General features: G+C 41.5%; 2 protein-coding genes across 10 annotated transcripts in view; both read left to right on the top strand.

Moving 5' to 3' along the window:
- The first annotated feature begins 6,883 nt into the window (after positions 1–6,883).
- Positions 6,884–11,422, top strand: Ranbp6 (RAN binding protein 6). Of its 2 annotated transcripts, XM_087564013.1 has the most exons (2): positions 6,884–7,036; positions 8,152–11,422. In XM_087564013.1, the coding sequence occupies exons 1-2, from the start codon at positions 6,901–6,903 to the stop codon at positions 8,220–8,222; spliced, it is 207 nt and encodes a 68-aa protein (XP_087420139.1). In that variant the 5' UTR covers positions 6,884–6,900; the 3' UTR covers positions 8,223–11,422. The 2 variants fall into 2 exon arrangements, with proteins under 2 accessions (XP_087420139.1, NP_001101054.1); NM_001107584.1 differs by having other exon boundaries at positions 6,901–11,422.
- Positions 11,423–13,279: 1,857 nt separating this feature from the next.
- The window catches only part of Brd10 (bromodomain containing 10), a 79,614-nt gene continuing 68,750 nt past the window's right edge, over positions 13,280–24,143 (top strand). For 6 of the 8 annotated variants that reach the window (XR_015627076.1, XR_015627073.1, XM_087564002.1 and 3 more), the window contains exon 1: positions 13,280–14,543. Coding sequence is in view for 5 of the 8 variants with exons in the window: in XM_087564002.1 (XP_087420128.1) it covers positions 13,954–14,543 (590 nt within the window). In the remaining 3 variants the exon portion in view is untranslated. 8 annotated transcript variants of the gene reach the window in all.

The raw sequence follows: 24,143 nt of genomic DNA, 5'->3' as shown, positions 1-24,143 counted from the left end.
TGTCATCCATGACACACATACAGCTTGCCTTGTTAGCTTGGGTTGGCTCTACTCTACACCTGCTACTGTCCTCCATGTTTGTTCCAAGATCCTGGCATTTTGAATGTCCTGAGGTCTCCACTGTTATCTGAAGCTTCACATATACATACATACTCGCACACACACACACACACACACATTGATATAGATGTACACGTCTTAAAAAGCAGATGTATTGTGTTGTATAACTTTTAACAGTGGCCACAGGTCTTACTATTCTCACCCCCCCCTCAGGATACAAAGCAATGCATAAAGACAGTTTGCATAAAATGTATATGGATAAAGTTAACAAGTACCTGAAGCATATAACCCAAATCACAACACACAGAAATAACATGATCACACTTAATTATATATGAATGGCACCTCAGAAGGCAGACTTTAAGGCTGGCATAGGAAGTCTCTGACCACATACCATTACAATATATGAAGTCATATAGGTCTTTAAGAGTTTTGAGATCAATGTTGAGCCCACTGGGATTATGGCCAGACAGATTGCTAGATTCAATGATAGCTGTTATAGGGCATAAGTCACATCAGGGAAGTGGAATAAGGAGGGCTTATCCCCTTGTAAAAATCGGTCCTACCCTGAGATTTCACCTCACACCAGTGAGAATGGCTAAGATCAAAAACTCAGGGGACAGCAGATGCTGGCGAGGATGTGGAGAAAGAGGAACACTCCTCCATTGTTGGTGGGATTGCATACTGGTACAACCTCTCTGGAAATCAGTCTGGAGGATCCTCAGAAAATTGGACATTGAACTGCCTGAGGATCCAGCTATACCTCTCTTGGGCATATACCCAAAAGATGCCCCAACATATAAAAAAGACACGTGCTCCACTATGTTCATTGCAGCCTTATTTATAATAGCCAGAAGCTGGAAAGAACCCAGGTGCCCTTCAACAGAGGAATGGATACAGAAAATGTGGTACATCTACACAATGGAATATTACTCAGCTATCAAAAACAACAACTTTATGAAATTCGTAGGCAAATGGTTGGAACTGGAAAATATCATCCTGAGTGAGCTAACCCAATCACAGAAAGACATACATGGTATGCACTCACTGATAAGTGGCTATTAGCCCAAATGCTTGAATTACCCTAGATGCCTAGAACAAATGAAACTCAAGACGGATGATCAAAATGTGAATGCTTCACTCCTTCTCTAAAAGGGGAACAAGAATACCCTTGGCAGGGAAGAGAGAGGCAAAGATTAAAACAGAGACTGAAGGAACACCCATTCAGAGCCTGCCCCACATGTGGCCCATACATATACAGCCACCCAATTAGACAAGATGGATGAAGCAAAGAAGTGCAGACCGACAGGAGCCGGATGTAGATCTCTCCTGAGAGACACAGCCAGAATACAGCAAATACAGAGGCGAATGCCAGCAGCAAACCACTGAACTGAGAATAGGACCCCCGTTGAAGGAATCAGAGAAAGAACTGGAAGAGCTTGAAGGGGCTCGAGACCCCATATGTACAACAATGCCAAGCAACCAGAGCTTCCAGGGACTAAGCCACTACCTAAAGACTATACATGGACTGACCCTGGACTCTGACCTCATAGGTAGCAATGAATATCCTAGTAAGAGCACCAGTGGAAGGGGAAGCCCTGGGTCCTGCTAAGACTGAACCCCCAGTGAACTAGACTGTTGGGGGGAGGGCGGCAATGGGGGGAGGGTTGGGAGGGGAACACCCATAAGGAAGGGGAGGGGGGAGGGGGATGTTTGCCTGGATACCGGGAAAGGGAATAACACTCGAAATGTATATAAGAAATACTCAAGTTAATAAAAAAAAAAAAAGAAAAAGAAATCGGTCCTTGCACACTTGCATTTCCTCCTGGACTTTTGACTGGTGTCACAGCCAACATGTAAACATGGGTGCCTGATGCAGAGTTTTCCACACTTTGTGGTAACCCACCAATGTGAGGGTTTTGCTGATGTATTTGAAAAATGTTTTCATTTCTGGCTTTCTTTGTTCTGCTACTATAAAAGTCCAGACTATTACAATACTGGAATATGGAATCTGGAGTAACCTGAATCTATCCTCAGGCCACGGTCACTCATACCAAGATGCTGAACAAACTATCCCTCATTCTCTCAGAGGCGAGAGCTGTGTGTGTGTGTGTGTGTGTGTGTGTGTGTGTGTGTGTGTGTGTGTGTGTGTGTGTGATTGCTTTTAAGAGTTACAAGAGGTTGCTGCCTTTAGAAAGAAGGACCATTGCCGAGGCAACCCTGAGAAAAACAGAAGAGGAAGGGATCCATCCTTTTTGACCTCGCCTCTTTTTTACCTGTCTGGTCTCTTGAGGTTCTTGTTGGTAGAACCCAACAAAGATCCAGTTATGAATGGATCCAAAGCCTAACCTTAGCATCAGAGAACAAATTACACAAATATAGATGGACAGCTGAGAGACAATTGACAAATGGCACTTCTGGTTTCATAACAAAGTTTAAACAATGATCTCCAGTGGCTTCTGACTCAACTCCCTAGTTTGAAACTCCCAAGGTATGTTTCATCTAGTGGTCTAACACCCGCTGGTCACCATTACTTAAGATCCGTTGTTTGAGTCAATGTTATGGCAGAGTGGGTTTCTGACAGAGGCATCCTTTTCTCATTCATTAGGGGGAGTCCACATAGAGCAACAGTCACTCAGTAACCACCTCTTCCATCTGGAGTATGATTTGTGCATGGAGTTGGGGGGAACAGAGGAAACCCGCTTATTCCTTTAAGTCCATTTTCAGAGTTGACAACTTAGGGATCGTGAAGGATGACTAAGGGGTTAGTAACGTTTGATGTTAGAAACTTGTCTCTTTTGTTCATATTTCTGACCTTCTTCCAGTCTACTGTAGGCATTATTCTCTTTTATATTGAGGCTACTTAAAGTGTATGTGGCATTTTTGTTTGTTTGTTTTCTGTATCTTTTTTAGTTCTGGATTATTCTCAAAAACACATCATGTAATGTCAACTTAATTCTATCCCTCTCATTTGGTTCTAAATTTCAGTGAAATTAGCAACTTATAGTCTGAATTTTCCACCACTTGGTAAGAAGCTAACAAACGCCTTAATTGTCTAGTGTTGAGCTACTCTGGGGAAATAATCTTGAGATGCCCTCTCTACCAATACAACAGAGCCGGTGTTAATTATAGAACTTAAAATCGTTCAATTCTAACCAAATTGGCAAGCCAATTTTGGGTATTATGTAGTAGTCTTTCCCATGGGGGAAAGAAGGGGATAACAATGAAAAAGTGAATACAAGAGAATTATTCATTCTAAAATGTAGAGCTAAGATTTTAAATCATTTTGTGTTTTTCCAAAGTAAGAAGTCATAAATGATTGCCCTAAAATGGGTTCAGTTTTGCTCCTACTATCGAAATTATGACTCATTTAAACATGTTGGGACTAGTGAAAGAAGAGATTATGGGTCCCAAGATTCACCTCCCAAATAGTTAGCAGAGTGCTGGCACAAACACTGCTTTTTATTCTTTTAGAAATAGATAAGCTGGGAAATAACAGCACGTCATCGTCATCAAACCTGGTGACTGGGTCACCTCCTTGTTTAGTGTGTGCTACCGAGTCCTTGTCCTCTTTCCTACCATGAAATTCAGCTACTGAAAATTTAGGTTTTTCTGCTCAACTGAACTAGGTAATTGACCTACTAGATGTCTGTTCTTTATGCATCCATTTTCATATTCTTGCCAAAGAAATCTTTCTAAAATTTGATTCTTACCATATCTCATTACCTTTAGGAAAAGAACCCATATTTCTTAGCATGGACCATGATACTTTCATTATCTGGTCTCTACTTATTTTCCTGCCTTCCTCCTTACTGTCCCAGACCCCTGGGGACCCTCACCTAATGCTCTGACACTGGAGGATTGGCAGAGAGCTCTCATAATCTTCCACAAGGCCTCTGCACTTCAGCAAGTTGTTTTCGATATGTTGAACAGCTCTCTCTCCTTCTCTCTCTCTCTCTCTCTCTCTCTCTCTCTCTCTCTCTCTCTCTCTCTCTCTCACACACACACACACACACACACACACACACACACACTAATTAGGACTCATTCTCAAAAGCCAGTCAGACATCACTTTCCTCTGAGATTCATGTCAACAATTCTAAAAATTAACTTAAAGAAATAATCAAGTTTCCCCCTGCCCTTTACTGCACAAATTGTAATTCAGATCGAGGGAATGTTGTTCTGCGCAAACTCCCAGCTGACTTCCTTCACACCCCAGTGGATTAGCTGCCTTCACAATGCCTGAGCAGAATTATTACCACACTAATTCCCTGAGTGTGTGACACTTACTATCTCCCATAAGCATCTTCATGTAGTTGATCTTTGTGTGTGTAGTGTATGTTTGTGTTCATGTGGCTGTGTGTGCATTTGTGCATATGGAGGTCAGAGGTCAATTTCTGGTGCCTTCCAAAATCACCTCATCTTATTGAGAAAGGGCCTCTGACTGAACTTTGAGCTCATTGATTTGGCTAGGCTGGCCTTTGAGCTCTAGAGATCTGCCTGTCTCTTCCTGCTCCCACATAGTCCTGGGGTTATATATGTGCAATGGGGTGCCCAGCTTTTCCATGGGTGCTGAGATCCAAACTCAGGAACTTTATCAACTGAGCCATTCCCCAAGCCCCTCTTGTATTAATTTTTTGGTGTCCAGCATTATGATCGATAAAGCTCAGTGAATATTTTCTGTTGGAATAAATGTACGTCCGAACAATCTTTTTCTAAATTATTTTATTTACATTCCAGTCATTGACCCCCACTCAGTCTCCCCTCCCTCGGTTCCTCATCTTATTCCTCCTCCCCTTTACCTCTGAGAGGGTGCTCTCCTCAAGACCTCCCCCTTCCCTGGGGCCTTAAGTCTCTCGAGGATTAACCGCATCCTCTCCCACTGAGGCCAAATCAGGCAAACCTCTGCTACATATGTGCCAGGGGCCTGGGACCAGCCTGTGTATGCTCCTGGTTGGTGACCAACAACTGAACAATCTTACCAGCATTCTCAACTATTCTTTTAAGCTATACAAGCTTATATTTACTTCAATATAATATAGCCAAGCTCCCTGGTGTTCTGTATTTGCACAAGCCTTGGCATTGCCAGTCATTTACATTCCGAACACTGCAGAGGGTCTGTCGCTGGATCTTGCTGTGGCTTTAATAAGCCCTTAGTGTGCTAATGGACGCAGCTGTAGAGAAAGCATTTCTCCAGCGTTCATTAACATTTCCTAAAACTGCAGATGCAAGGGCTTTGCAGCCAAACTTATTCTAGGAGCAGTAAGAAAGGCAGTGAGTCTGGTACAAGATGAGCTGTAGGTAAGACTTTAGAGTCAGAACAATAATTGATTTGTTCCATAACCATAAGGTTTATGTATTCATATAAAAGCTCTCTGTGCTTATTAATTATGGACGCTTGGGTTTCAGTTCTCAGAATTCCAGTACAGTAGTTTGGAAGCTGGTTCTAACATCTGTATTTTAAAACAAACACCCTAAATGGCCTTGAAACAGTCCACAGAATAAGAATCACTGTTCAGAGACTAGCGTCATATTACAAATTAATTTATGAGACCACTTATCTGGTCAGCCAACTTGTTAACATGAAAATTAGCCTTTGTCCATTTTGTGTGTATAAGCAGCAGAAATTCACAAAACCGAAATTCAGATTTCTTGGCAAAGTTTAAGACAGAACACAATAAATAAAGGTCTCTGATGATGTAGCAAAATCTAGAGCAGTTACAGTGGGAAGTTCTTGGTGACAAACGGTGGCCCCACCTTAAGACTAGGTAGAATTTATCTGTTATCTTAGGCAAGGCCTCCGCCTCCCTGGCTGTTCATTTCTTGCCTTAGAGTAGTACTTTATCTGCCTCTGTCAGCCTACAGAATTACCTAAGGCTGAAATGAGAGTGACAATGGCTGACAGAAAGGAAGATCTGATCAGACTGTTACACCTTATAATTATGGTTTCAAGTAACACATCTGCCTAAATAAAAGATACATAGCCTCAGGGAATTTGTTCTTAGGATAACCTTTGCTTCTTCCTATTAACCGGTAATTAGGAATCTAGTACTGTCATATTCCAGGTCAGAAACATGTAAGGAAAATCTTGCGTAACAGAAATACAGTTTATACAGAAAACCTGGATTCAAGAAGCTTCATTATTGCTTCAGATCATCTCTCACCTTACTTGTCTTTCCACTCTCTGTTATAACCCACAGAGCAAGAGATTCTGGTGTATGCCTGAGTTTGAACATCACGGGTTCTACTTCTCTGGGTGTGGTAATGGGGAGGAAATCCCTAACCTTTAATTGAGCTTATTTTGCAAACAGCTTTATTATGGCTTGACTCATTATACCCAGTTAACAATTTAAATTGTATAATTCAGTAGTTCTTAGTATAACGGCATGACATTGGGGAAACCATCATCACTATCAACTGCAGAACATTTTTATCATCCCTCAAGAAGAAATCTCGGACAGCAGTTATACTCATTCCTCCTCCTCCCCCATTCCATAGCAAGTGCAAATTACTGTTTGTATAGACGTGCTTATTCGAGATCTTTTATTTAAAAAAATGGCATCATACAGTATGTAGACTTTCAGAGCGAATTTCTTTCCATCTCCTTCCTGCCTCTACAGGCGCACAAGCATCAGGATCGGAGAACAGAAGGGCGATACCCCTAATAGGCACTCAGCTCCCTCTACCCTGCAAAACTCGGACCCCAGCCTTCCAGCTTTAACCCGCCGCAGCGGAGGGAGCAGCGCCCCACCCATCCCCGTCGTCGCCTCACTGACGTCATTGCTCCCAGACGCAGACTCCCTCCCTCCTTCCCGGTCGCGGTAGCTTTGACAGGGCGCGATGGCGGCGGCCGGGTCTGCAGGGTTGCCGGCGACCATATCGGATAAGCAGGAGTTTTACCAGCTTCTGAAGAACCTGATCAATCCAAGCTGTATGGTGCGGAGGCAAGCCGAGGAGGTCTATGAGAATATCCCAGGTCTGTGTAAGACTACATTCCTCTTAGATGCCGTCCGAAATAGAAGAGCAGGTTATGAGGTGAGACAAATGGCTGCCGCACTGCTACGACGGCTTTTGTCCTCTGGGTTTGAGGAGGTCTATCCAAATCTACCTTCTGAAGTGCAGAGGGATGTCAAGATTGAACTGATATTGGCCGTTAAGTTAGAAACACATGCTAGCATGAGGAAAAAGCTTTGTGATATTTTTGCGGTGCTGGCCAGGAATTTGATAGATGAGAATGGCACTAACCATTGGCCAGAAGGTCTGAAATTCCTCATTGATTCGATCCACTCTAAAAATGTGGTTCTGTGGGAAGTTGCACTTCACGTTTTCTGGCACTTTCCTGGGATTTTTGGGAACCAAGATCGTCACGACTTGGATATCATCAAGAGGTTGTTGGACCAGTGTATTCAAGATCAAGAGCATCCAGCCATCAGGACATTATCTGCTAGAGCTGCGGCTGCGTTTGTCCTTGCTAATGAAAACAATATTGCTCTTTTCAAAGACTTTGCAGATTTGCTTCCTGGAATCTTACAGGCTGTGAATGATTCCTGCTACCAGGATGATGATTCCGTGCTAGAATCCCTTGTTGAGATTGCAGATACTGTACCTAAGTACTTGGGTCCCTATTTAGAAGATACTCTGCAGTTGAGCCTGAAGTTATGTGGAGACTCTAGGCTTAGCAATCTGCAACGCCAGCTGGCTTTGGAAGTAATAGTGACCTTATCGGAAACTGCGACTCCGATGTTGAAAAAGCATACGAATATTATCGCACAGGCTGTGCCTCATATATTAGCAATGATGGTTGATCTTCAAGATGACGATGACTGGGTAAATGCTGATGAAATGGAAGAAGATGATTTTGACAGCAACGCCGTTGCTGCTGAGAGCGCCCTAGACAGACTGGCTTGTGGACTTGGTGGAAAAGTAGTTTTGCCGATGACCAAGGAGCATATCATGCAAATGCTTCAGAGCCATGACTGGAAATGTCGACATGCCGGATTAATGGCCTTATCAGCCATCGGAGAAGGTTGCCATCAGCAAATGGAACCAATTCTAGATGAAACGGTTAACTCGGTTTTGCTTTTTCTTCAGGATCCTCATCCAAGGGTAAGGGCTGCTGCCTGTACTACACTTGGACAGATGGCTACAGATTTTGCACCTAGTTTCCAAAAGAAATTCCATGAAATAGTGATTACAGCTTTGTTGCGAACCATGGAAAACCAAGGTAATCAGCGTGTGCAATCTCAGGCCGCTTCTGCTCTTGTTATTTTTATTGAAGACTGCCCCAAATCATTGCTAATCCTATATTTGGAAAATATGGTAAAAAGTCTCCAATCCATCTTGGTAATTAAACTTCAAGAGCTGATTCGGAATGGAACCAAGTTGGCCTTAGAACAACTCGTGACAACCATTGCCTCGGTGGCAGATGTAATAGAAGAAAACTTTATTCCATATTATGATATATTTATGCCCTCACTCAAACACGTTGTTGAGCTCGCTGTTCAAAAGGAACTTAAGCTTCTTCGAGGAAAAACTATTGAGTGCATTAGCCATGTTGGACTGGCTGTGGGGAAGGAAAAATTTATGCAAGATGCATCGAATGTGATGCAGATACTGTTGAAGACACAATCAGACTTAAATAACATGGAAGAAGACGACCCTCAGACTTCTTACATGGTTTCAGCGTGGGCCAGAATGTGTAAGATCCTTGGAAAAGACTTTGAACAATATCTCCCGCTGGTTATTGAGCCTCTTATCAAGACTGCTTCAGCTAAGCCTGATGTCGCACTCTTAGACACACAGGATGTGGAGAACATGAGTGATGACGAGGGCTGGCAGTTTGTAAACCTCGGAGACCAGCAAAGCTTTGGCATTAAAACTTCAGGACTTGAAGCAAAAGCAACTGCTTGCCAGATGTTGGTTTACTATGCTAAGGAGTTAAGAGAAGGATTTGTGGAATACACAGAGCAAGTTGTGAAGATGATGGTTCCTCTGCTGAAGTTTTATTTTCATGACAATGTTCGCATGGCAGCAGCAGAAGCCATGCCCTTTCTCTTAGAATGTGCAAGAATTCGTGGCTCAGAGTATCTTTCACAGATGTGGCAGTTTATATGTGATCCCTTAATCAAGGCGATTGGAACCGAACCCGACACAGATGTGCTCTCAGAAATAATGAATTCTTTTGCCAAGTCCATTGAGGTAATGGGAGATGGTTGTCTCAACGATGAACACTTGGAAGAGCTGGGAGGAATTTTGAAGGCAAAACTTGAAGGGCACTTTAAAAACCAAGAGTTACGGCAAGTAAAAAGGCAAGAAGAAAATTATGACCAGCAGGTTGAAATGTCTCTTCAAGATGAGGATGAATGTGATGTTTACATTCTGACCAAAGTATCAGATATTTTGCACTCATTATTTAGTACTTACAAGGAAAAAATTTTGCCATGGTTTGAACAGCTACTCCCATTAATTGTAAATCTAATTTGTTCAAGTAGGCCATGGCCAGACAGACAGTGGGGACTATGCATATTTGATGACATCATAGAGCACTGCAGTCCAACCTCATTCAAATATGTCGAGTATTTTCGGTGGCCAATGCTACTCAATATGCGAGACAACAACCCTGAAGTCAGGCAAGCTGCTGCCTATGGACTGGGAGTTATGGCACAGTTTGGTGGAGATGATTATCGTTCTTTGTGTTCAGAAGCCGTCCCACTCTTGGTAAAAGTTATTAAGTGTGCAAATTCCAAAACCAAAAAAAATGTGATTGCTACAGAGAACTGCATCTCAGCAATCGGAAAGATTATGAAGTTTAAGCCCAACTGTGTAAACGTGGATGAAGTTCTCCCACACTGGCTATCATGGCTTCCGCTGCATGAAGATAAAGAAGAAGCTATTCAGACTTTGAATTTTCTCTGTGACCTAATTGAAAGTAACCACCCAGTTGTAATTGGTCCGAATAATTCCAATCTTCCCAAAATCATCAGTATAATTGCAGAAGGAAAAATTAATGAAACTATTAGCCTTGAAGATCCCTGTGCCAAACGCCTAGCTAACGTTGTCCGTCAGATACAGACTTCTGAAGAATTGTGGTTGGAATGCACATCCCAACTGGATGATGAACAGCAGGAAGCTTTACAAGAGTTACTCAGTTCTGCTTGAAGCAGTTTAATACCATCTACCATAAAAGTAGCTACAAAGTGTTGAGTGGATTCATTACAAATAAGAGATACCATTTCTCTCTGCTAAGCAGTTCATACTTCTGTGTTTTTTCAGGATTAGTGTCAAGGTGGAGATGATTATCTGTTTACTTTGCACGTGTCACCTCTTAAAACTGTGGTTGTAATTTGTGCTTCCAGTTGTCCTAGAGTTATTTGTCACTTTGCTCCTATTTAGTGTGAAATGTATAAGTCGTTATTTGTCTGAACTATTGCTGCTGGGCAGATGATATACTTGGTGCCAAGATGTGACTGTCACAAGGTGCAAAAAGCTCACACAGAAAGGGAAACTTCCAGGATAAACATCCTGGAATTGAGGGTGAAGAATACAGTGGCAAACTTGTTCTTTCTTGGTAACACTTCTGTTTGTTTCGGTGATGGAAGAATGCTAGAACTGAGTGTGTCAAGGTACTGCAGTGGATGTAGGAGTTGTTTCCTATAAGTGAATCTTTTCATATGGTACTCCCGAAAAGTGGTTATAGCATGTCTAAATTTCAGTTCCTAAAGTGTCCAGCTGAGAGAAGAACTTTTAAGTCTCCTTAGCCAAACTTGTCTTAAAAAATTGTCTAGAACTGAAACACTCCTGGGTGTAGAGAAGAATGTACTGAGGAGATGTTTAACACTGAAAACATTTGACAGACTATAGCAGCGTAATAAATACTAAATAGTCAGTGTTTGTGGGAGTCAGGTATTGTTACATGTTTTAGCCAAGTATTACTTTGTGTTTGTATGTCATATCCCCATTACCACCATTTCAAACATTAAGGGAAACTGTTACTCAGAATGGAGGTTAAATAAAGTTCTATTTTGAAGCAGTTCCTAACGGATTCTACAGATACAGTGAAACAAAATGTTATCATTAAACATTAAAAAGAAAAGAGCTTTAAGACTAGTCATATATCTGTGTATGTGTATTACAAAACAGCTATCAATTTAGGGTTAATTACATTAATTGGAATGTCTTTAATGTTGAAGGATTTTTTGGTAGGATAGAAAAAAAATTCTACGTAACAGAATTTCATTCAAAGCTTACAAACAAGAATGTCTGTTGTGTGACTTCCTGAGCCTATTGTGAGTGCTGTGTATGTAACAGACCAAATATGTTCGAACCAGTAAGTGCTCAATAAATTGTCAGTGTTACTACTGTTGATTGTCCTTCTACTGTGTTCTTTTTTATATTAGAATTTGTTTTAAATGGAATCCCCCCCCCCAACTAGGTCTGTCTAGACTACTGCAGACAGGGATATAAAGTTAGGATTGTAGATAGTTCAGAATTTGATATATACGATGGTTACAATTGTATTTAAAATAGAGAAATAGCTACCTTGAAGTTTACATTTTCTCTGGGTAGCGGGGACTAAATGGCAACTTTTTCTCTTATCTATAGTTTATCTACCAACATTTTCCTTATTAATAAAGTTTTTTTAAGTCCAAGGACCTGATTTTTCTTTCATAATCACTAGGATGAGTTCATGAATAGAGTCAAGGTTCCTTCTTATCTTCTTATCTATGGCTCTTTCTCTTTATATGTCTTAAGAAATCTTTTATCATTATGCTTTTTTCATTTCCTGTAACCTTGTGGAAATTTGACAAATGATTTGTAATTGGGCAATTGAAGTTTTGAAGTAAGAGTTGTTAAATTTGAATTTTGGCAAACTTGTCCTATGTGTTAGTTTCCCCATCTGTAAGATAAGCTAATAGGTAGCTTATGTGGTTGTGTGAGAGTCCAAGAAGATGATGACCATCAAGTACCTAGCAGCATGAGGTTCAGGAAGTGGAAGCTATTGTGTAAAATTTGAAATAGGTTTGGTGGCCAAAAGAGGACATTTGCTTGAGTTTGGTTGGCTTTAGATCTGTGGGCCTTGTCAGAGGAATGGAAAGAAAGCCTAGCCAGACATTGGCCAGCTGCTGAAGTATAACTGCCCTCATCTTTTTTTCCTCATGAGCCAAGGTATGTCTGAGAGAAAACCATAAATGCCAGATAAATACATGCATGTGCGTAACACTGTTTGTGTGAAGTTCTTTAAAAACTCGTGTTCCTGTTTTTCACTATTTTAACTACAACTGGTATTTAACTTACTGAGCCCCCACAAGAAAATTTTAAGCCATTTAATGTTAAAGTCTTTGTTTATAGAGACGTAAACCATTTTGAAGGTGAGATTGTCTCAACCATTTAGTGATGAGTATGTTTAAATTGCATTTCTATGGTTTTGGTTTGATGTTTCCTTCCAAGTTTCAAGCAAGTAAGTCTGAATATGATGTGCATTAGAAAACAGTAACATCTATTTGGGGTTCGTTAATTTCCCTCTCATTTTAAGCAACATGTAAACTAATGTAGGGAGTCCACTTTTTAGTCATTTAAAAAAAATATGTAGTGAGATTTTAAAGCCACACCAATAACCAGCTGTACAGCTTAGACTAGACATTTGGAGACTTTATAGTGAGATTGCATTCTCTTAATAAATTTTTAGCCATACTCAAGAATCCAGGTGTTTTTCGGTTTTTAAATTTCAAATTAGAAAACAGGATTCGCTTTCGAGAACTAGAGTTCTACAGGCCACCACTCTAATTTTGTGAGGTCCTTAAATTTCCTTTCTAAACTTTTCTAAATGCTGGTTTTATGTAAAAACAAAACCAAACCCGGTCATAAGGAAGGAGTACAAAGAGTATTTTACAACGGTGAGGATTTAATCTTGTTCGTTCTCGTTATTCATTTGTGTTAGCAAAGGTTATCTAGTAACTGCTTCGAGAAAGCTAATATTAGAATTTTTAGGACTAGTAAGGGTCTCGCCAAAAGGAAACTTTTAGTCTATGGATAACCTTCCAGACTGTGCACTAGCACAGGCGCTCTGTTCCTCCCTCTACCCCACCCCTTACAGAAGTCCGCATATTGATGACATCATTAGTCCGCGCAACACACTCGGCCTCCAGGCCTGTGGAGGAGCCAAGTCCGGGTTTTCGCGTAGCGGGGCGGGACCAAAAGGGGGCGGGGCCACCGTGTGCTCCTACGCATGCGCGCCGGGAATGGCGACGGTACCTCTTTCTTTGCCTCTCTACACGGCTCTCCCCGGCCGGGGGGGCTAAGTGCCCTCCCCCTTTCCTCTCCGCCCCTCCCCTTACCCCCCTCCCGCCCAGCGGGGCTTCTAACTGACAGTTGTCGCCGGGCCCGGTCCGTGCGCCGCCTCCTCCTGCCCAGGTCCCCTGCAGGTAGACAGGGGCGGGAGGGGGTGTGAGGGAGAGGAGGAGCCGGAGCCGCGGCGGCCCGGGGCTGCGGCCCACTCGAGAAGGAGCAGAGTCCTCTTACTCCTCGCCCCCTCCCAGCGCCCAGTCGGCCCGGGAGGGGGTGGGGCGCCGAGGCCCCGCCGGCCCGGCCGGTGAGCGGGCGGGCGGGGTGCGGAGGGTGAAGCGGGCGCGGGCCGCGCGCCGCCGGGGGGAGGGGAGAGTAGGGCACCTAGCTCTCCTCTCCCCCCCTCCCCCGCGCGCCATGTAACCCCGCCCCGCAGGCGCGAGCCTGAGACCCCCGCGCGCGCGGGTCCCGGCCGGCGACTGAGGAGAGCAAGGCCCGATGCGGCAGGGGCTGCGCGGCGCCGTGGATCTCTGAGGAAGCGGCCCGTGCTCACGCGTCTCCCGGCGCCTCGAGCGGCCGCTCCTCTCAACCCAGCCTGGGCCTGCCGTGGACATGAGCGTGCCGGAGACACCGGGGGAGATGGAGCGGGCCGCGGAGGAGGAGCGGCCGCCACCGCCGACCGGAGAAGGGAACGAGGAGGAGGTGGTGGCAGCAGCGGCCCGGGCCTCGGGGCTGGTCCGCAGGAGGAGTGCCTCCTCGGTGGACGACGAGGAGGAAGAGGCGGCGGCGGAGACGACGGTGGTCGCGGGCGGTGGCTGCAAGGAGCAGGAGCTGACCTACGAGCTGCAGCAGGGCTACCGCATCCTGGGCGAGTTCCTGCAGGAGAAGCACCGCGGCCTCACCGCCCCTTTCCTGCAGCCCTTGGGGGGCGTTGCCGCCGGGGAAGAAGAGGTGGCCGAAGGGCGGCGCAGCGGGGGCCGGGGCAGTCGGGTCCCCCCGCAGCAGCCGGGCCAGGGAATGTGTCTGTTGAAGATGGAGGAGAAGTTCTCCAGCGGCCAGTACAGGGGCATCACGGAGTTTGTGGCGGACTTCAGGTTGATGCTGGAGACATGCTACCGCCTGCACGGCGTCGACCACTGGATCTCTAAACAGGGCCAGAAACTGGAGATGTTGCTGGAGCAGAAGTTGGCGCTTCTCTCTCGGTAAGCGAGCCCGGTCCCTAGTGGGACTGACAGACCGACACAAACACACCCGCACACGTGTCCGAGGAGGGGCTGGGCCAGGGCCTGGGGGGCGGCGCTGATAGGTGCTGAGTTGGTGCTAGAACCGCGGGAGGAGGAGCAGCAGCGCTGGGCGCGGGACCGGAGGGGTGTGGTGGGCACGGCGTGCAGGGTGAGCGCACCCGTGCCGAAGCCGAAAAGGTAGCCCCATCCTACGAACCCCAAACTCGGATAGTAGGTAGGTAGGTTCAAGATGTAAGAAGAGCTGCAGGAGTAGACGGAGGAAAAGCTTTTTGTAGGGTAGAAGTTGAACCCGTCACTTGTAGATAGTTTTAGCCTGCCGTTTACAATGGCACGTGGGGCGAAATACCCTTAGAAAAATAATTTTGCTAGTAGAGAAAGATGGTCGAGCAACATTTGTATCTTTTACTATCAGTTTCAGCCATTTGAAATTTAAGTTCTATTAAATGTTTCCGTTTCATGAGGAAATTAAAGTTTTTCAGTGACAAGAAATGAATGCACCGACACAACGTCTTTCATAAGTTTAGACTTGCATGGTGCGGGTCGGTCGGTCAGTCTGTCGGTCTGTCTGTGTCTTTTTCTTTTTCCAGTGCTAGATAGAACAGAGGGTTTCAAGCATACCAGGCAAGCAGTCTACCACGGAGCTAAGAACCCAGCCTCAGACATTTTTTATTCTACTAGAAATTATAGGTAATTTCAAAATTGTACACTGCTTTTGGTATACAGCATCTATATGCTCCCCCTTTAGCAAGAGAAAATAAGTTAACATAGGACACTGAAGGTATTTTATGCAGTAATCACTATGTGGTGGACATGAACCCAGTTAATTTAACTTTTTCAGTAGTAGAAATGTTTTTAAATATTAGAAATGTTAATTAAAGTGGATTAATTACCAAGATTTTTTATTTTGTGTGTATTAGTGTATGTGCACTGGGGGTGGAGGGCATGATTGTGCAGTGGAAATCAGAAAAAAAGTGTCCTTTGGGAAAATGTGAGATTTGCGTTTTCTTAGAGACTGGAAGCTAGCAAGCCCCAGCCACCGTCCAGTGTTCCTCTCTCTTGGAGCAGGGGTTCAGGTTTGTTCCATGTTAATGGGATCAGAACTCAAGTCCTCTTGATTGGGTGTCAAGGGCTGTTAAGTGCTAAGTGAAATAGGGGTTTGAGTATTTATGCCTGGATGAGCTTGACTGATTGACTTTTTTAACCTGTTTATATAAAATAGGGTCTATAAAATATCAATTTAAAAAGGTTGCTGTGAGAGCCAAATGAGTTTTTGTTTAAAATAAAATCAGTACCATAGGTCATGTAACTCAATGTGTTAAGCACAGTAGTGCATTAAAATGAATATTATCTCTAAACTTGGGCATTGTATAAAATATGTAAAATAATCTGTTGTCTTTGGTTTCTCATATTATTTTCAAACCTATTACTAATTTCACTAAAAATAATATAGTGAGTGTTAATTCATTAAAAGGCAGATTGTCTTTAAACAGACTAAAGTTGTTTTTGCATTTTGCAGTGAAGTAGAATTATTTCTAATAGGTTAAGTGTTTACAAATTAGCTTTGTAAGTTATTTTTTACTATTTTTATTTGGTGATTTTTTTTTTTACTGTGTTACTTTTTACAATGTATTGTTTGGAAATGGCTCATATTTAAAAAGCAGTCCATTCAAATGTCATAAATTTTAAAAACTGTTTTTAAAAAATATGTATTTTTAACTTGGGAGAGGACATATATGCCTGTAAATGCAGTTGCTTGTGAAGGCTACAGTTTGTCAGATTCACTTGAGCTGGAATTACAGGTGGTTGTGAGCCAGCTGAAGTGAGTGCTAGGAATCAAACTCTGGTCCTCTGGGAGAGAGCAGTCTGTGCTCTAGTCATCGGAGCCATCTCTCCAGTCCCACAGGTCATTATAATAAATAGCTAAATATACTCCAACTGATGTCACAGTATTTTAAACACAGAAGGAGCCTTAGAGTCCTTATAATCCACCTAGTTTTACAGATGGTGAAACCAGCATATAGAATAACTGGATGACATTTCTGAAAGGTAGCACATAGATACAGCTAAACTGTAGATATATTCACAATTACTGTGTGCATAACAAATCTGTCCTACAAAATGTCAGAGTATTCTTTTCTCTTTTGCATAAATATGTATAAATATCATTGTTCCCAACAGCTTATGTCCAGAAATATCCGCCATGTGGTCTACACTTAGAATTTAAACTTGCAATGTTGTAAAGTAATAAAAAATATGTCTCTGATATGTTAGGTCAAAAGAAATAAAAAGTCTTGCATTTTAGTAGCAAAAGTAATGTGATGGTCTGAAATAGACAGTTTTGAGTCCCTCATGGCTTTGTGCCAGTATCTGATGTGTGCAAACATTTGTAGGTGCTAGACTATATTTGTGAATACTAAATTTTTTCTCTTTTTATATTAGCTTAAAATCTGAGTCATAGCTAAGCAAGTATTTTGAGTGGGCAGAATGTAGTGAAAGCTACAGCTTTGTGGAATACTCGTTGGATATATAAATGTTCAAGAACAGTATTCTACAGACTTTTTATGTGATTGTGATTTTCAGAAAATAGATGACTTTATGAGTATCATAAAGTGGTGTGTGGTATGTTAGTAATTAAATCAGTATCACATATTATCTAAGTTGTGTATTCTAATGTGTTTTCTTAGACACTGAGTTGTTATTTTCAAATGGTAAAAATTACTTTAAAGTTGCTATATATATGGAACTGGCAAGAATACAACGTGGGAAAAGGTATTTGCTGCCAAGCCTGAGAACCTGATTTGGTCCCTGGACTCCTACAATAGAGTAGAGGGAGAGAACTGATTCCTGGACGTTGTCCTCTGATGTCCACTTGTGGGACCCACAGCCCCTTCCATTAATACATGTAAAACATTTGTGTTGTTTTGAGCTGCTCCATATACTATTGAGCTTTCTGTTGAGCACTGATGATGTACTCCGTAAAGAGGATGTCTTATTACCATTAGTGAGCAGCGTCAGCGTAGTGGTACTGGTACTAGGAACAAGTTATAACAAATCCATCTCATCATACAGACAGTGACGATGAGCTACATTAGTTGACAGTATAAATATTTCTGAATTTACTTTATGGGATTGACTGGAAATCTTGGCTTAGCTTATAAAGAACTCTTATATGTTCCATGGGAGCGTATTTTGGGAATGCTGTGATGAACTGTGTTCTAGAATGTTAGAGGTATATAGACGTGATATAAACTATTAGCCTCGGGGCAGGAGTGAATTTTAAAATGTCTTATTATGTCTTATTCAGGACATCGTAGTTTTGAGCTAGATGAAATTGATATCATTGAATGTGTAATGGAGCAATTCTGTACTAGATAGTGCATAAAAGCTCTAGATATATTGGTAAACATTATCTTGTTCCTTCAGGTTGATAGGTAAAGAGAAACACACAGACCTTGAGACAGAAGAGTAGAGTGTTGGGCAAGGCTACCAAGGCTGAACTTTATATGAGAATCGTTGGTCTTTAACAGTCTTTTGGGAGAGAAAAAGATTATAAAAATTATGATTAAAATGTATACACCATATATTGAAAGCTGGATAGCTTGATTAGAAAGCTAGAAAGACTGTATTATGGCACCAATAAAAGGTGTTATTTTCAGTACTGTGAACTTTATCTAAGGTTTCTTTTCCACTTGAAAATATTTGAGAATATTATAGAGTTCTTACAATAAAAATGCAGTGTGTTTTTACTTTGTAGCCTATCAGTATGGTTGTTAAGCTCCAGTCTTATTGCCAAATACCTGAGAAAAACAATTTTAAGAAGATTTATTCCAGGGTTGGGGATTTAGCTCAGTGGTAGAGCGCTTGCTTAGCAAGTGCAAGGCTCTGGGTTCAGTCCTCAGCTCCGGAAAAAAAAACAAAAACAAAAACAAAGACAAAAAAAACAGTTTTATTCCATTTCCAGATCATTTTTGGACTGTTTTTTTTTTTAATTAGAATTACTCAAAACAAATGATCATTTTTAATGTCCACAACCATGTATAATATTACAAATCTTTAACATTCTTATTAAATTACCTGAGCTTTGTTGCTTTAGTTGGGAAAGACGAATAAATCTCAGTGGTTGGTAATATTACTACCCAGACCTGGTGCGGTATCACCTTCCACCTGAGACTTGTAAATTTTCTAGAATTATTCATGCTTAGACTTAAGGAGATTAAGTATATTTACTTTAAAACAACAGAAATAAAAAAATTAATTGTGGTTATTGCTAAGTAGAAAGTTTCTTAATTTATCTCCCACCCTCTTTCCTTTTCCTTCCATGGGGTCTTGCCGACCTTGAATTCACTGTAGTGCTGGGGATTGAACCCCAGGACTTGTGCATGCTACAAAGGCCCTGTGCCAGCTAAACTGCATCCTTGACCCCGTTTAAAACGCCCTGCCTATGCTCCTGAAGTTCATATAGTAACCGTGTTATTTTGTATGTTGAAAGATTTTATTGAAAAAGTAATATTCACAAATTTGAATAAAGTGTAGGTTAAAAGCTGGGTTTGAGTGTGGATCGTCAGGCTGTGATCTACTTAGCGTACATAGTTGTAGCTGCACCGTAAAGCTGCAGGTGTTTAAGTTGTCCTTCTAGTCTCTTGCTTTTTCCCCAGGGACCATGTATTGCAGTTGTTTCTTTTTGTTTTAAAATTTCACTCAAAGTAGAAAACCCCACAAGTTTTCTAGGTGCAGTTTTAAAGATTTAAAATAGCTAGTATTAAGGACTGAATCCAGATTTTACTGCCTAAAGCTTTTGAGTACAGACTTCTGAAAGTATTTCCAGATAGAACCATTCGGATACTATTTCTCAAATGTTATTGTGTCTTAGAGTTCACATTTGTCCCTTTTAGTGTTGGAATCCACTAAAAGATTAAAAATAGTGAATATAGAAAATAAAACTGCTTCACCTTATAAGTCTTGCTTATCTGTCAGGTTTGTCTTTTATGTTAAAATCAGTGAAAAGCAGTGCTAAGAGATAAAAATGCAGGAAGTGTCTGAATTGGTAATCAGGCACATGACATTTGCTTGGGATCTTCTTTTCCTGAAGGATAGCCCTCTTCTTTAGATACATTCCATTTGTTAAAGATAAATTTTGTTTCAAATGATAGCATCCTAATTTGTAGGAACTACAGTTTTATTTTGCAAAAGACTTGGCAGGTTAGCAGGTTAACAATTGAAAAAAATCTCAAAACTAATCCAGTCTCACAAAGACAAATCATCATATGATTTTTTTTCTTGTGTATATGATGGTGTAGGGCATATCATATACCATGAAAGTAAAAGTTGGATTAGTAGGCATGTGAAAATAAAGGAGAGCCGGAGGAGCTAGAGGTTATAGTTATTGATATTCACATACAGACACGTTGGATCTGGTGGTACTGTGAGAGAGTTAGGGCAGTGTAGAGACAGATAGGTTCCCAAGACTTGCTGGCCAGCCAGTGTAGCCAGTTGGTAAGCTCTGGGTTCAGGGAGAGACCTTGCCTCAAAACAGATGCAGAGATGATTAGAAAGACGGCTTGGTGGTTAAGAACACTTGTTGCTATTACAGAAGACCCAGTTTTGATGCCAAGCTCACACATGGTGGTTCCACAATGTGTTTTAAAAGATCCAGTGTTGTCGTATGGCCTTCCTGGGCACTAGGTACGTACATATAGTGCACATATATACATGCAGGTAAACATTTATATACAGAAAAGTAAATAAATAATGACAATAGAAACATGTTGAGTGAAGAAAGACATCCAGCCTTGATTGCTGACCTACATATGCATGTCTGCACCAACCCATGCATACACACAGACATGCACACATACACAAGTATTTTAAAAGAATAAATTAGAGTCTACTAGCACCTTATGTGACTTTTGTGACAGTATATAGTCTCAGCCTTTTTGGGCAACATCAAGAAATCTTCCACAAAATGTGCACTCAGCTAGAATATTATTTTCCCAGTGGCATTTCATACATTTGTTTCTATTTTTTATTATTTCTTATTGTATTTATTTATTTGTATGTGTATGTATATTTGTGCACACATACACACACCATGCTTGTGGAGGGCAGAGAGCAGCTTGAGGAACTCAGCTATGAAAAGGTCAGTCACATCCCCACCCACCCACCCCTAAGGGGTCTCAACTCTCAGGTTGAGAACCACTGGTCTAGGGCAAGGAGTAGAAAAAGCCTGTCTTGGTTGCCTGTAATATAGATAAAATCTTAGCAAATGTTTGAAATTACATCTAACATTATTTTAACAATAGTTAACATTTATTGTCACTGCAACCTTGTTTGAAAGGCGTTATATACATTATGTTCTCATAGCTCTTAAGATAGTTGTTGAGAGACTGGAGAGCTGAGTCACAGGGTAAAAACCTTAGTTGCTTTGCAGAGATTACCAGTTCAGTTTCCAGCAGCCACATCAGGTTCCGTATCACCCTTAACTAGTTCTGGAGGATTTAGTAACATTTTCCGTCTTCTTTGGGCACTCACACATATACATAAAATAGAATCCTTTAGAAAGGCAATTACTGATTTCATGAATTGTTTTATAAATGGAAAAATTGGGTACTAACAGATTAGTTTACCCAGACTAATTAGTGGCAGGACCTAAATAGGATTGTAGGTGGTTTGGCTTAACAGCCAGTGTTTAACCACTGTGCTGTGTTGCCAGAGATGTAGGGCTTGAGAAAAAAGGAATCTCCTGAGAGACAAGACTGGGGAGGAAATGGTTATAAGGAGTTTCAGGGCATAGGGACTAGAGACTTAGTGTCATAGAATTTACAGTATTTGTAATATTACTAAAAAACAATCACGTAGGCCAGGCACTGATGGATCTTTGAGTTTGAGAGCAGCCTGGTCTACATAGTGAGTTATAGGTTATCTAGAATTACACGATGAGACCTTGTCTCAAAAGCCAAACCAATAGCAGGATACATAACTGTTATGGAAATCTAATTAAACTAATTGACAATTCAGTGATTGTTTGCATTAATTGTTTATTAATTTAAGAAATTATATATAGACATAGATAGAGATATCTGGTAGCAAAAGCTAAATGCTATAAGAAAGTAGTAAAAATGTTTTAAGAAATCTCTTTGACCTAGGGAGCTAGCTTAGGAGATATGGTGCTTTATGTATAATTGGGAAGCTCAGCACTCACATAAAAACTGGGTGTGGCAATGTATTCCTGTGATCCCAGTATTGGGAAGCAGAAATGGGAGGATGCCGAGGACCTTAGCAGGCCAACCAGTCTAGCCAGGTCAGTGAGAGAGAAGTCCTGTTTTAGAACATGTGGTAAGAGATCAACTTCTGCTCTCCACATACCTTACCTACACACAGGGGATGGCACCTGCATACGTATGTATATTGTACACACATGCACACTTTTTTTGGGGGGGGCGACTCTCCTTTCACTACAGTACAGTTTATCACTGTTTTGAGACCATAGTTGTTTCCTATATCTAATTGGTATCTAATAACCATTTCAACCATGTTTAAACCTGTTCTTATGGCTTGTTTTGTTATGGTAGTAGTGATAATTTTACTGTTGCTAAGTCTGTGTAGCTCTGGCCAAAACGCTTGTGTTTTTTCAAGTTTCTTCCATTTCATTTATTTCCCTTACTAAAATTGTCAATTAATTCTCAACTTTATGTGTTTCTAATGTTGCTGCCTAAGTTCAAGCCATTGCTATTTCTTACTTGTAGTTTCCTAATTTCTTTTTCCTTTGAGTTCATTTTCTATCCATCAACCATTTAAAAATTCATATTGAGGGAAATTAGTAAATACTCTTATAAGAAGTGCTTTACTGGCATTTTGGGTATATTAAAGAATCTAACTCTGTTCTTCCTACAAATCTGCCAGTCCACCTTCCCACCACTCCCCACTGTCCATTTATTTATTTAGTATTTAGGTGCTCTGTCTCTAGAGTGGAGGACAGAGGACAAACTGGGGAGAGGAAGTGCCCTCTTTCCATCACATGGGTTCAGAAGATCAAACTTGGATCATTAGGCTTGACAGCAAGCCTTCTCATCCCCCCTAAACCATTTCTCATCTCATGGCCTTTGGACTTGATCTTTTATTTTAAACATATATCCCTACATTTTTTGTTGTTGTTATTTTGGTTTGGTTTTGCATGACTGGCTTCCACTGTCACCTCCTCAGAAAAATTATTCTTGACTAAACCGAGAGTCTGTAACTTAGTACTTAGGTATATTTGCTTTCTTTAATTTTATATATCTTTACTATAGCACTTGTACCAGGCCGTAGTCACACCACCTATGTCTTAACTGGTGATGAATGAAGGCATAAATAAGGTGAAAAAAATGAGTGGATCTATCTAGAATTTGTGAGTCAAGAAATGAAGTTGAATACCAGCTGTTTTGTTATTCTCGTGTGCAGCCAGTTGCTGCAACATCACTTTTCTTCATTGTTTTGAAATACCATCTTTATGACAACATCCTGGGTGTATTTTGAACTCTCCATTCTGTTGCTGATCTTTATACATCTGTATTTCTTTAATTTTAGGATTTTAAGTTTCTTACTGTGTATGTTGGGAAAGAGGGAGAGAGAAATATACATGATGTGCATCTGCTCACTTGTATGGAGGCCAGAGAACAACCTAGGTGTCGTCCTCGGGAACACTGTCCACCTCTTTTGAGGCAGACCTAGATAAACCCCAGGGACCCTCTCTTCTCTATAATGCTGAGATTACAGGTATCTATTGCCTCACCCAGATTTTCTTACCTGGGCTTTCATGGTTTGCAAAACAACTGCTTTTTACTCAGTGAGTCCTTGTCTTCAGACCCTAAAAATCCTTTAATATCTGGTAAAATGGGTCCTCTGTCAAAACAAATATTTTACCTGGAGTTCTTTTTCTTCTATTTTTCTAAAGAAGTTTGTCTTTTTAGTAACTTGATAGGTTGGATATTTGTCTCAGTCAGCTACTGGTAGAGCCTCTCAGAGGACAGCCATGCCATACTCTTTTCTACAAGCACAATATGGCATCAGTAACAGTGTCAGAGTTTGGTGTGCGCCCATGGAATGGATCCCAAGTTGGGCTGGTCACTGGGTGGCCTTTCTTTCTGCTCCATTTTTGTCCCTGAATTTCCTTTAGACAGGAACAATTCTAAGTTAAAAATTTTGAGGATAGGTGGGGGTGACCCCCTACCTCAACTGGTGGTCATATCTATCTGTTGGAGGTGGTCTCTTCCAGTTCTGTCTCCTCACTGTTGGGCACTTCAGCCAATGTCATCCCTGTTGAGTCCTGGTAGCCTCTCATATCCCAGAGCTTTCAAGATTCCCCTATCCCCTAACCCCCACTGCTGCATATTTTAATTCATTCTCCTGGCCCTCTGGACTTCCCTTCTGTCTCTCCCCAAACCTAATTCTGTCCCTCCTTTTCCCCTCCCTTTTCTTGCCCAGGTTCCTCCCTTCCTCTGCCTCCCATGATTATTTTTGTTCCCCTTCTAAGTGGGTTTTAGGTATTCACACTTGGAGCTTCTTTCTTGTTAAGTTTCCTAT

The sequence above is a fragment of the Rattus norvegicus genome, chromosome 1, assembly GCF_021556685.1.
Source record: "Rattus norvegicus strain SHRSP/BbbUtx chromosome 1, alternate assembly SHRSP_T2T, whole genome shotgun sequence".
Lineage (NCBI taxonomy): Eukaryota > Metazoa > Chordata > Mammalia > Rodentia > Muridae > Rattus > Rattus norvegicus.
This window is presented reverse-complemented; position numbering and strand designations above follow the sequence as displayed.